The following is a 14,027-nucleotide window of genomic DNA, read 5'->3' as shown; positions in this document are numbered from 1 at the left end:
AACCCCTCCGCCTCTCTACCTCCCTCTCCTCCTTTAAGATGCTCCTTAAAACCTCCTGTGATAATATCTCCTTATGTGGCTCGGTGTCAAATTTTGATTGATAACGCTCCTGTGAAGTGCAATGGGACGTTTTACTATGTTAAAGGTGCTATATAAATGCAAGTTGTTGTTGATTCTGTCAGCCATGGCTCAGTGATAGCACTCTTGTCTCCGAGTTAAAAAGGTTGTGGGTTCAAGTCCCACTCTAGAGACTTGGACACAAAATCTAGACTGATAGTGCAGTACTGAGGGAGTGTTACACTGTCAGAAGTGCCATCTTTTGGATGAGACGTTAAATCGAGGTCCTGCCCTCTCAGGTGGACGGAAAAGATCCCATGGCACTATTTTGAAGAAAAGCAGGGGAATTCTCCCCAGTGTCCTGGTCAATATTTATCCCTCAACCAACACCTAAAGATTATCTGGTCATTATCGCATTGCCGTTTGTGGGACCTTATTGTGCACAAATCGGCTGCCGCGTTTCCTATATTACAACGGTGAGTACACTTCGAAAGTACTTCATTGGCTGTAAAGTGCTTTGGGACATCCTGAGGTCGTGAAAGGCGCTATGTAAATGCAAGTCTTCCTTTCTTTTCTTGATCATGATTACTCAGAGTGTTTCTTTAAGAAACATTTAACAAATCAACAATGGTGTATCAATAAGATGACTGATCAATGAATCATTTTCAAGTACTGGGGCAGATATCGTAACATTTTGTAATAGTAATTCCTGAATGCCTGATAGACCACATTTCAAATTTATTCAATGTATACTGGTAATGCACCAATATTAATGATACCTAATCGTTGCAAAGTGTGTCTGAATTGGGACGACATACAAATGTATGCAAATTTATGCAAATATGCATGATAAAACTGTCTGTTAGGGTTTATTTTAAACATGAAATTTCATAATAAAAGTCACCAATATTTAGCAATTCGTTCCACATGGATTTCTGCATCTAATTATACAGTCAAGTTAAATAAACTTGCTGTTATCAAATTTTTATTACATTTTGCATAGAGAATAAAAATCATAGTTCTTTTTCTTTGGTTAGGAACAAGAGGATTGCTGAGATTTAAATAAACAAAATGGTGTTTATTTATGTAATTTGGACGTACCCTGCTTTAATATATTCATAAAGGAGATAGCTGATTAATACCCATTACTAAGCAGATAAGCATATTTAGCATGTAAATTTAACCTAATTAACCTATAGCCTCCTAGAAAACCCAAAAATCCATTTGAATACACAGCATAAATTGATTCGCAGCGGGCTTATGTTAATGCTGAAATATCTACCCAGAAATTGGTTTATGATTTTCATTTAATTTTGGGTGATTGTTACTTCATGTGCAGAGAGATAAAATTCCCTGGTGTTTTTACAAATGTTTCCAGCAGGTCCTAGGGAGACAAGACATCACCATATGTTTCTAGAGGGCTCGTCACGTACAGAGAGGCCTCTCAATACGTTTTACAAGGAGGGGGAAAAGGACTGAATGCTAAGCAGAAGGAGAAAGGTGAAAGTAAAAAGGTTCAGACGGGAGGGAGCAAAGGCACGGTTGAAGAAGAGGATTTCTGAGGACATTTTGGAAAGCAGGGAGGGAAGTGGCAAGGTGGAGGGATCCATAGTGAGGAGCTGCATAGGGCAGGGACATAATGGCTCAAAAAGCAGCTACCAATTGTGGCGTGGAGGGAGTGAGGACTAAGGAGCAACTCAGTAGCAGACACTAAACACAGTAAAGACCTTATACAGAACCTAATCACATCCTATAGCACATCAGAGACAACGAGTTGCAGTCACTGCATCCATTTAACAACAAATGAGAGTTAATCAGTTTTGTGATGGTGTTGGTAGAAGGAGGAATGTTGACCAGGATACTGGGAGAACTTCCTGCTCTTCTTCAAATAGCATCTTTAACATTGATCTGAACGGGTGGTCAGAGCCTCATTTTAATCTCAGATTTGTTTCAGAAGGAACACCTATAACATATTTTTATATCTATTGTCCTCAAAATCATAAGGAATAGCTCGTGTCCTGTAATGTTCTGTTATTCTTTTTTATTGGGAAATCAAGTGAAGGGCTGAAGCCCATAGTGCAAGACATAGGCGAGAAGATAATAAGTAACTTGAAGAAGCAGTGGTTAGGTAACCTAAGCTTGGGTTTTAAACCCGCAGACTGTATAAGTGTCCAGTAATTACATATGAGCGATGATTGCTGAACTGAAAAAATAGTCCCTCTGTGCATGCATCATGTCTTAACCCTTTACAATCCAGGGAGCTTTTCTACGCACAAAGATCTGGTATATGCTCTGTGATTTCGTAGCTAAGAGAAGCAGTAATAAAGGTGCATGGAGAGGGACAGTTGAATATCAAAAGCATTCCCAATGCATATTGTAGGTAACAGATATTTCTGCTGCTCAGTGACACATGCTGCCTGTTCCACTTGCACCATGAACATGCTATTGAACAATATGAGGGTGGATCTTTCCAAAGAACATTCTAACAGAATTTTGTGTGGTTCAGTTTGAGTTAGGCTGGTTGCCATGGTTTCCTAAAATATTGAGTGTTGCACTCAGATTCTGACCACTGCTACAAATATCAGTAACTATCAAGCAGGCCCAGAGTCTCTTCTTATTCAACTGACAGTACTCAGGGTACTTTACAGTATTAACGTGCAAAAATTAATCCCACACACAGGCAGTTAGGATGGGATAATGGATTAGCGCACTGTTCTCTCATCTCAATGACGTAGGATTGAGACTGGGCCAGACTGTTGGGATGAAAGTTTCTCTTGGAGATGCAATGCATTTAGCTGCACTGCCATTTTCTTAGGCAAAACCAAGCATTGGCTGTCCTGCACTGGGGCAATTTCATTTAACTTGAGTTTTTCATTTCAGTTCTGGTCTCGGCCTCAGAGAGCTGACACATTGGACTAATATCATCTTGTTGTAAGAGCAGCACATTGGATTTATATTACCTTAAGGTAAGAAACATGGTGACCTATGAAGGCCAATCAGTATTCCAGTAAGACGTGTTTAACCTATTGGTGCTGACTAAAAGATTTTCAATTTGACACTTGATGTAGTGAACTGACAAGGTGACAGTGGCTGGTATGAACATACCTGACCAGTGTTCTTCAAACACTCAATAGCTTGCTTATGAGTGATACCCTGCAAGCTGACTCCATCCACCTCCTGTAGGCGATCACCTGTCACACAGAAGAAAGAAATCAGGATTGGCGGGACCTTATTTACTTTGGAACAACAATGCACCTTAGCCTCTTTTAACTCAAAACCAAAAGGAACAATTGGTATCGAGTGCGTTTAAAGCTGAAGTGCTCAGCTGATTGCTCGTAATTAAACGTTCTTCCAATTTTTGGTAGATAACTATGAAAGAAAATAACAGGGTAGAAGTTCGTCTGGGCAGCGCACGCCCGAACAGAGAGGCCTGAGTAGGGTTGCCAAGTCTGGTTGGTCGTATTCTTAGAGGTTACATGGCCTCCTGTCTCCAGCTGCCCCACCCGATCAAACGGCCTCTTTTCCCAGCTCCAATATTTTTTAATAAACAGAAGGGTTCAAAGAAATTGAAACAAAAAAAACGTACAATTTGATTTTTCTCCTGGAGACTCCAGGACAATCCTGGAGGTTTGGCAACCCTAGGCCCGAGGCCAGCCTGGAGTCGGGCCTCAGGCCTTATCTAAATATTCCAGGTGAGCTGCCAGTGCCTGTCGGACCTCCATAGGCAGCTCGCCCTTCAGGAGGATTGAATTTTGGGGCACTTGCTTCGCCGACAGAGACCTCATGTAAATCCCGGGAAGGAGGAGGACAGCAGGAGGGGGGCCTGGTTTCAAAATAACTGACTGAAGATTTTTTTTAAATCTTGCTTTTGTCCCTTCATGAATGTCAAAAGCAATTGAAACTTTGTTGATTGACTCCTTCAAAAAAAATCTGATTGAGAATAAATTCGGACTGGAAATTATAGGAGTAACGACAGACAGGGGGCACAATTGTTCATCTGTTGCTAAGGCGGTGGGGGATAGTGTTGTCTGTGGAGCCGGGTAAGGGTGAATAGCGGAGATATGGAAATGGATGGATATTCTGACATTTTGTGTGACTACATTTGGAGACCAGGGAATATTTACATAAAACTTCCCCCTGAGGAAATTAAATGGATGGGGGAATTCCATGATGAGGTGGATTGTAAATGGTCTATGGACAGAGTTGTATGATCACTGAATGGGCTATTCTCATCCAATTCTTTCCCACATTATTATCACGTTGCCAATCAAATCTGGTTTGTGCATTTGTTACTCCTCCGTTTTTTACCATAAATGTTGCGCTCATCAAGGTGAGTGGTGTTGGTGCTGAGAAATGGAATACTTTCTATTTCAGGCACCCGGTGTCAGTATCAAGCACTCCCAGATTAGGTATTGCATGGAAAGATACAGTGTAAGTCTTCTACTCTAACCCAATAAGATGCCTCTGTTCCAAACTCAGAGTAGTGCCCCATCTCCACCAATGTGCCATTTTTCAGTTTCACCCATCAGCTGTCCTATGGCTTCAATAGAGTCAAATTAGGGACAGTTTTATGGGTCTGTGCCTGCTTGAAAATGGATTGAGAATGGGCAAACTCATTTTATGGGGGATTCTTACAGCCAAAAGACAGAGGAGACTTTCATTCCATCAGGCTGGATTTGAAAGCAGGTTCCAGAGGTGAAAGGCCAGTATTTGAGCATCCAGAGTTCCCCTGTTCGTAGATTCATTCTAATACAACTAATGCAGCAGATGTGATGCTACCCAGAGCCCCGCCAGAGTGCCCAATGTGCAGGTGTTGGAGAACAGCTGTTGGAAACAGGCTATTCTGGGAAATCAACCTGCTCGAAAATGGTCACAAATCCCCTTGAGTGACCACATTAATTTCCTAAACCTCCTACCTTTCCTGATGTGACCATCAAGGTCGGCAGCTCCTCCAGGTATGATTGCCTTCACGTAAATCCCACCATTCTTCACACTGGTGTTCACACCTCCCTACAGAACACAACAGAACATGTTTAAAAAAGGACCCTTCACTTTGGAGATTTTAACTTACATTATACACTTCCTCCTTAACTGCAGAGTATCAGAACGAGCAAGTCTACAAATCAGCTCCCTGACATTATTACATGATAAATCTTCTCAATGAAGGAGAAAGCTCAGTTTGATGTTCATTGCCATTTGTCCTTTGCTAATGTTGAGATATTTAATTGATCAATTCATTATATTGGTTGGAATTTAAAAAACCGCACCAGGCTTTCTAATCTGTATCTTCTGTTGGGTCATCTTTCACTATTTAAACACTGTCCAGCCTTTTTCCAATGTTCCTTTGGGATAATTCTGTTGGCCTGTTCCAGAGTGATTCCAGTCTTGATCTAGCATGCTCCTAGTTTTTTGCCACACCTCTCATCTGGAATTGGCTAAAACGCATCAGCTGAATTTATCTGAAAACCAACCTCCATCATTTTGAATGGACCGAACTGTGCTGTGCACTGCGAGAAAGAACTACTTTATAAATCAAGGCATATGGAGCAAAGGCAGGTAAGTGGAGTTGAGGTGCAGATCAGCCATGATCTAATTGAATGGCAGAGCCGGCTCGAGGGGCTGAATGGCCTAACCCTGATCCTAATGTTCCTAAACTTGCATTTATATAGTGCCTTATCATGTCCAAAAGCAAATCATGTTTTTCGGATGAGATGATAAATCAATAATTTTTGAAGTGTAGTCACTATGATGAGGGCAAACGCAGCAGTCAAGTTGCACATTGCAAGATCCAGACAAGCAGCAAATGAGACGCATTACTGGTTAATCTCTTTTTTTTGTGTGTTGGATGTAAAAGATCCCACTGGCACTATCTTGAAGAAGAGCAGCAGAGTTATCCCTGGTGTCCTGGCCAATATTTATCCCTCAACCAACATCACTAAAAAAAACAGATTATCTGGTCATTATCAAATTGCTGTTTGTGGGACCTTGCTGTGTGCAAATTGGCTGTAGCGTTTCCTACATTACAACAGTGACTACACTTCAAAAATCCTTCATTGGCTGTAAAGTGCTTTGGGACATCCTGAGGTCATGAAAAGCACTATATAAATGCAAGTCTTTCTTTCTTTTGTTCTTTCTCCTACCATAAACTGTTAAAGCACTGGTGACATGTACAGGGGTGGTACACTTAATGCAAAATGACATGAGATGGAGTCTAAACATTCGAGCAATTTTTCTCTTTTATATCATTATTAATACTTTTCTATTATTGATTTCACAATAATACAATGTTAGAGGCAGATGGAACGGGAAATACAAAAATCACATGAGCACAAGAAGGAATGCTCTTCTACAGTTGATAATCAAGGTATTGCCAGAACCATGTTGGGAGACTTTGCATTGTGTTTTATACTTGACCTGGGAGCACTTGGTTCTGTCACTGGATGCAAAGTGGAAAATGTTCAATTTCCCAGCTGTGTTCTCCCTCACCTTGACAAGCACAAATGCACAAAGATAAATAACAAATGTGTAAGATCTTACATTCATCAATAAGGCCAGTAAGTTACATTGCCAACAAGGCCTCACCCTCAGCCAACACATATTGGAAAATCGTGGGCAGTGCACCAGCGCTGGCTGCGTGCAAGGCCCACCAATATCACAGAGCCTCACAAAATTTATCCTATTGAGTATTGCTGTAGCTGGTATTATTCTTTATCTCAAGGGGGCTGGAATACAATGGGGAGGAAGTTATGCTTCAGTTGTATAGAGTCTTGGTTAGACACCATCTGGAGTACTGCGTTCAGATTTGAACACCGCACTTCAGGAAGGATATACTAGCCCTGGAGGAGGTGCAGCGTAGATTCACCAGAATGATACTGGAGCTTGGAGGGTTAAATTATGAGGACAGGTTGCATAGACTAGGCTTTTATTCTCTTGAGTACAGAAGATTCAGGGGTGATATGATTGAGGTGTTTGAAACTTTAAAAGGATTTGGTAGGGTAGATACAGAGAAACCATTTCCTCAGGTGGGGGAATCAAGAATAAGGGGGTATAACCTTAAAATTAGAGCTAGGCCATTCAGGAGCGAAATCAGGAAGCACTTTTTCACACAAAGGGTAGTGGAAATGTGGAATTTCTCCCCCAAACAGCTGTAGATGCTAGATCAATTGAAGCTTTGAAGTCTGAGATCGACAGATTTTTGTCAGGTAAGGGTATTAAAGGATATGGAGCAAAGGCGGGTAAATGGAGTTGAGGTGCAGATCACCCATGATCTGATTGAATGGTGGAGCAGGCTCGAGGGGTTGAATGACCTACTCTTGTTCCTATGTTCCTATTCATCAACTATTCACCCTGGCTTTACAGAGACCTCATGGACTCTCTTGTAAACTCATGCATGAAGGTCACTTTGTTTCACGATATTGAGGCCGGAAGGTTCCTCAGAGTTGCTCCCATTCCTTGGCTGGAAGTACAGAGGAAACCTCATTCACGCTCGCAAACGGGCTTTCTGACATATTTACGTCAGAGTAAGGGCGGCGGAACGAGAACAGCTCTGAGGAATTTCCCAGCCTAAGGATCTTAGGCAAAGGGCCCAAGCCCATCATGCAGGACACCACTTGAGCTGACAAGCAGGAGCAGAGAAGACGAGGTAAATCATGAAGTAGTGATTAGGTGACACCACAATTGTGGGTTAAAGGACCTAGATAGTAAGAGAGAGGTGAGAAGTTCCACAGTTTTGAGGCGGTGAGAAGGAACAAGTTTGAAGTATCCTTGTCTTTTCAAACTCCGTGAACTCAATAATGAATATTTAGTATATTCATCAGTGACAAAAGTAAACATTTGAACACTTACTGTGACACTAACACCAAGGCTTCCATCTATTTTAGACAGCTCCACGCAGTATCTGTCCCCTGTGTTTAAGTCTCGTTGTGCTGGCAAAGTTTCACAACCATCCTGTCAATCAAATCACAAAGTACTGATGCTGATAATAGGTCAGATCCAAACCATTTATTCTCTGTAAGTTAAAAAGTCAAGGAGTTGGCTATTCACTCTACATTATACACTAAGGATATTGTTTTGGTTGTCATTTGCCATGCTTTGCCTCCAACCTTTCCTAAAATTTCAAGTCATGAGGGTGAAGTTGGTCTACGCCAGCAACACGTAATGGGGCAGCTGTGGCTCAGTTGGTAGCACTCTTGCCATTGAGTCAGAAGGTTGTGGGTTTAAGTCCCAATCCAGAGACTTGAGCACAAAATCTACGTTGACACTCCAGTGCAGTACTGAGGGAGTGTTGCACTGTTGGAAGTGCCGTCTTTCGGATGAGACCTCAAACCTCTCAGGTGGATGTAAAAGATCCCATAGCACTATTTGAAGAAGAGCAGGGGAATTCTCCCCAGTGTCCTGGCCAATATTTATCCCTCAAGCAACATGACTAAAAAAAACAAATTATCTGGTCATTATCACATTGCTGTTTGTGGGAACTTGCTGTGTGCAAATTGGCTGCCACGTTTCCTGCATCACAACAGCGACTACACTACAAAAGTACTTAATTGGCTGTAAAGCGTTTGGCACATCCAGAGTTCGTGAAAGGCGCTATAGAAATGCAAACCTTTCTTTTTTATAGCGAATCTTATACACCGCACCCAGCTTTCGTTTCCACTGACTTCCATTTTCACATCGTTCACCTGACGAAGGAGGAAGCCTCCAAAAGCTTGTGAATTTAAAATAAAATTGCTGGACTATAACTTGGTGTTGTAAAATTGTTTACAATTGAAAAGATCGATAGCAGTGTAAAAAGGGCTGTCGATTCGCTATAGGCCCAATTTGCGCTACTGCCGTAGGCTAATTACACCCCCACACCGTCTTGCAAATCTTCTTTTCCTTTGTTGACAAACTCAGAATGCGAGGGTGTAAAGGATGGCAAATTGCACCACTGCATTATTTTCATGCCACTGTAACGTAAATGATGCACAGTTGCTTTCGTTCACTCAACAGAAGAGAAGTTTGCAAACATTTCTTTATGAAGCCAGTGCCTTTTTGGGGAGAAACCCTCAAAATAAATGGCTTACTGCAAATTTTAGAAATGCTGAGCTGAAATGGGTTCATTCCCTTATTAATACTATCGAGTTCAAAAGCTTAAAATCTTGAATAAAAACAATTTATTATCAAACCCTGCACTCACTGGATAAGATCAATGTCAGTCACGTGGCTTGAATGATCTGTTAATTGGTAGAATCATTCAGCAACTGTATCCACAATTAGGTAATGGGAATACTGAGCTCCCACAGTCCTATAGACAGGAAAGCAGCAAACCCCAATAACATACAGGGTTTGGTTTGTAGATTATAAGAAGTCATGCCTGACCAAAGCCAAGCAAGCTTGTTTCTACCACTGATCATGCAAAATTGGCTCTACAATGGACTCTACCGAACCTACTCAACCTCCTGAGGAAAGGTTCAATCCAAAAGACTTTGCACTGTGACTTCCCCACTTCAGGATCTCCAGGCCATCATGCAGGACACCACTTGGGCTGGCAACAGGAGGAGAAAAGATGAGGCAAATCAAGAAGTAGTGATTTGGTGACACCAAAATTGTGGTTTAAAGTGGCAGCAGTAGCTTCAAACACTGAACTCTGAATTATGTCTCCAGGGCTCCGCTTAAGAGAACAATTAAGATTGTTTATTTCCTCACAATACTCTGAGCAACCTAAAAATTCTCATGTTGTTATACCTTGTTATATTTTGGTGTTCCACTTGTGGTACTAATTAGTCTAGTACGCTGTTGCTGTCAAGAAATGTGCTTCTATGTTGGGCACAGGACCAGTTGCAGAAAACATGGAGGTTAACTCTTGCCTTTAGTGTTTCCAGTGCAGAGCTTTGTGTGCTGGGCGTGCATATTTGGACCTCGGATTCATGGCTTTATTCCATTAATTTTAAAAGCTGAGAAATGGGGGAAAGGGAATGTGCACATATTCCCGATATGTGTTCCTAGTGCAACTTTACCACGTGTTTCTCCTCTTTGATTACCTAATGAATCCAGCCCAGCCTGATGTACTGAAAATCTCTGCTCTCCGTTCGCCTAAACAAAATGAGTATGGGCAATCTCTACCCAGTTTCTAGTGGGCATGAGCCCACAGCACAAAGCAACCCCTAATGTGGCACCAATTGGGACTCTCATTCGAAGAGGCAACAAGGATGAGGGGTCTAGTAGGGGTGGTCTTCTGAGGTTGGGGTCAAGGCACTTTGTTAAGGTGGAGCAGAAGGAGCTTTACTCTGCAGCTGGCAGTGCTATACTTGACCAGGCAGTTCTTCATGCTGAAACCAAGAGGCATGAAGTTAAGCATCCCATTCTCCAGCACTGATGCCTCCTTCCTTGATGGTTTCAAAATTTCACCAAGAGAAGAAAACACCTCTTTTACAATAGGGGGGAGAGGGGGTGGAGGATCAGGCATTTGTCCGGACAATGAAAGGGTGATGCCGCTTCTGGTTTGGAGATATCAATTGCAAAAGATATCCCAATTAACCATTATTATGAATACAAAAAGATCATATGTAAGACAATCACTTTAACTTGATTCATAGCATTTGAAGTTTTAAGTGCTGTAAAACATTTTCAACTTTGACAATATGGCCTAGATTTTCAAGATTCAATCAAAAGACCTACATGTTTTTTTTTCAGATAATGTCCCTTGGAATTATTTTTTGTAAATTGTATTGGCGACCGTTGTGAAATAAAATTTCAGAAAAGCACAAAACCTTTTTGTGATTCACTGTGAACATACTGGTCCTTGAATGGGAAGCATTCAGGCAGTGTTAGGTCAGCTATTTATTTGTTGAATTGGCAGTACTTGAGTCCGTCAAGGCCAGTCTGTATAAAACATGGTTTAGTAGGAGCAATACTTCATACTGTGGCAGACACAATACTTCAAAAACATTTAGTTACTTAAAAGCTACATGCATTACATTTGTAACTGTTAACAAATTGCTGCCCTTAAATAAAGCTCTGGAGACTTATTCCAAATATTCAGCCAGAGGAGTGAGTTAGTGAGAGGGCAATAGGGCATTTACATAATTTTAATGAAATGCTAAATTTCTGCTTCAGTCCTCAAAGGAATGAATATCACTTCAGCACTGCTCAATGAATACTGACTCAAAATGCAAATTCATCTCTACGATTTAATGTGATCCTTGGTTTCTTTGCATACATCCATTTCACTTCAATAGCAATAGCATCTCTGCAGACTGAGATTGATTTTTGTTAGGCAAGGGTATTAAGGGTTACGGAGTCAGGGCGAGTAGATGGAGTTAAGATTACAGATCAGCCATGATCTAATTGAATGGTGGAACAGGTTCGAGGGGCTTTTTGGGCTACTCCTGTTCCTATGTTCCTATAGTTCCTAGACTAACCAGTACCTACTGTGTGCACTAGCACCGCAGTGCACCAAAATGAGACCCAAAAAAAAACAAAGATAGAAAACATAGTCAGTCAGCATTGAACAGACATGTTTATGTCTCGGATGTGAACTGAGGCGAAACTAGTCAACTGGTGCCAGACAAGAAAACCTGTAGCGTGCAAGAGGTGCCATTTTGATTCCTCTTCTGGATAATCATGGTGCTTTTTAAAATAAAGGAAATTCAACTCATTTCCCCAGTTTTGAGGAGGAAGATTCTTATTTCTTCCCCTGCTCCCCCTCACTGATTGAATTGCTTGTGCTGTGAATACCAGCACAAGGAAGACATGTTGCATTCTAGTGGTATATGTTGGCTGACTGTTGATTGCTTGTGTAATGTTCTGAAGTAACTGTAGAGAAGAAAGAACTTGGATTTGCATAGTGCCTTTCACAGCCAATGAAGTACTTTTGAAGTGTTGTCACTGTTGTTATGCAGGGAAATGGGGCAGCCAATTTGAGCAAAACAAGGTCCTACAAACAGCAATGAGATAAATGACCAGATAATCTGTTTTTGCTCGGTGTACAACAAAAGCATTTTTGAAGTCATATCGAGTCTACAGCACAGAAACAGGCCATTCTGCCCAACAGGTCCATGCTGGTATTTATGCTCCATATGAGCCTCCTCTCTTCCTACTTCATCTAACCCTATCAGCATATCCTTCTTTTCCTTTCTCCCTCGTGTGTTTATCTAGCTTCCCCTTAAATGCATCTATGCTAGTCACCTCAACTACTCCTTGTGGTAGCGAGTTCCACATTCTAACCACTCTCTGAGTAAAGAAGTTTCTCCCGAATTCCCTATTGGATTTATTAGTGACTGTCTTATATTTATGGCCCCTAGTTCTGGTCTCCTCCACAAGTGGAAACATCTTGTCTATGTCTATCCTATAAAACCCTTTCATAATCTTAAAGACCTCTATCAGGTCATCCCTCAGTCTTCTCTTTTCTAGAGAAAATAACCCCAGCCTGCTCAATCTTTCCTGATAGGTATAACCTCTCAGTTCTGATATTGTCCTATTTAATCTTTTTTGCACCTTCTCCAGTGTCTTTATATCCTTTTTATAATATGGAGACCAGAACTGTGCACAGTACTCCAAGTGTGATCTAACCAAGGTTCTATACAAGTTTAACGTAACTTCTCTGTCTAAAATCTATCAACTTGATTCCACAGAGGGAAACAATTTCAGCAGCAGGTCCATAACGGAGTAGTTGTGGGATTTAAGAGGATCTGGCCAGCAGTAAGTGTGTTGAAGCTTTTTCTGTATTTAGGTGACTTCTGCCTCAGCATGAAACTCAAATAACTGGCTGCATGAGACTTAGCTAGGCCATCATTGATGCTGTTAGACTGTACATGAACACACCACCAGAATGTAACATTTCTTCCTTGCGCTGGTATTCACAGCACCAGCAATTCAAACAGTGAGGGGCAGCAGAAGAATGAGTAAGAAATGAATTGAAATTCCTATATTTTAAAAAGCACCCTGATTATCCCGAAAAGGAATGAAAAGGGCACCTCTTGCACATTACAGATGTGGCACCAGTGGACTGGTTTGGTTAGTACTGTATAAAATGAAAGAGCTTAAAGTTGTACATGTGATATAAAAGTATTGACATTTGTGTCTATCTTACATCACATCAATCTATAATTCATATCCTGCAGCATCCACTTCACTAATAGTACTTCAGTAGGGCAGCTATGTATGGTCCCCAGTGCAATCTTAAACTCATCCATTTTATGCAACCTTGTCCTTTATCAATCTATCAGCAACTTAGTTAGCAACTTGGAAAAGGCAATCTGATTTTTGACATTGTTGGAAGATTCTGCATTCGATTTGAAGAGGAATTGGTTGCAGAAACTATCAGGACTTTCTTATTGTTAACAATGATCCGAAACTAGACGTTATGCCTGAGTGTGTGACACTAGTTGGGATGTCTTGTTGAAGTTGTACAAGACATTAGTAAGGCCACACTTGGAATACTGTGTACAGTTCTGGTCACTATTATAGAAAGGATATTATTAAACTAGAAAGAGTGCAGAAAAGATTTACTAGGATGCTACCGGGACTTGATGGTTTGACTTATAGGGTGAGGTTGGATAGACTGAGACTTTTTTCCCTGGAGAGCAGGAGGTTTAGGGGTGATCTTATAGAAGTCTATAAAATAATGAGGGGCATAGATAAGGTAGATAGTCAAAATCTTTTCCCAAAGGTAGGGGAGTCTATAACGAGGGGGCATAGATTTAAGGTGAGAGGGGAGAGATACAAAAGGGTCCAGAGGGGCAATTTTTTCACTCAAAGGATGGCGAGTGTCTGGAACGAGCTGCCAGAGGCAGTAGTAGAGGCGGGTACAATTTTGTCTTTTAAAAAGCATTTGGACAGTTACATGGGTAAGATGGGTATAGAGGGATATGGGCCAAGTGTAGGCAATTGGGACTAGCTTAGTGGTATAAACTGGGCGACATGGACATGTTGGGCCGAAGGGCCTGTTTCCATGTTGTAAACTTCTATGATTCTATGATTCTACTAACAGG

At 41.3% G+C, this 14,027-nt stretch overlaps 1 protein-coding gene across 5 annotated transcripts in view; it reads right to left on the bottom strand.

Annotated features, from left to right (window-relative positions):
• ptpn20 (protein tyrosine phosphatase non-receptor type 20) overlaps window positions 1-14,027 on the bottom strand; it is a 283,839-nt gene that overhangs the window by 120,474 nt on the left and 149,338 nt on the right. For 4 of the 5 annotated variants that reach the window (XM_067972632.1, XM_067972634.1, XM_067972635.1 and 1 more), the window contains 4 exons: window positions 7,903-8,004; window positions 6,472-6,543; window positions 4,974-5,067; window positions 3,163-3,248 (listed from right to left, as the gene is read on the bottom strand). In XM_067972632.1, the coding sequence (XP_067828733.1) occupies window positions 3,163-3,248; window positions 4,974-5,067; window positions 6,472-6,543; window positions 7,903-8,004 (354 nt within the window). The remainder of the gene's footprint in view (window positions 1-3,162; window positions 3,249-4,973; window positions 5,068-6,471; window positions 6,544-7,902; window positions 8,005-14,027) is intronic. The other variant, XM_067972633.1, reaches the window with a different exon arrangement.

Source organism: Heptranchias perlo, chromosome 36 (genome assembly GCF_035084215.1).
Source record: "Heptranchias perlo isolate sHepPer1 chromosome 36, sHepPer1.hap1, whole genome shotgun sequence".
In the NCBI taxonomy this organism is placed as follows: Eukaryota; Metazoa; Chordata; class Chondrichthyes; order Hexanchiformes; family Hexanchidae; genus Heptranchias; species Heptranchias perlo.
Note: the sequence above shows the minus strand (reverse complement) of the source record. Positions and strands in the feature narration are given on the sequence as shown.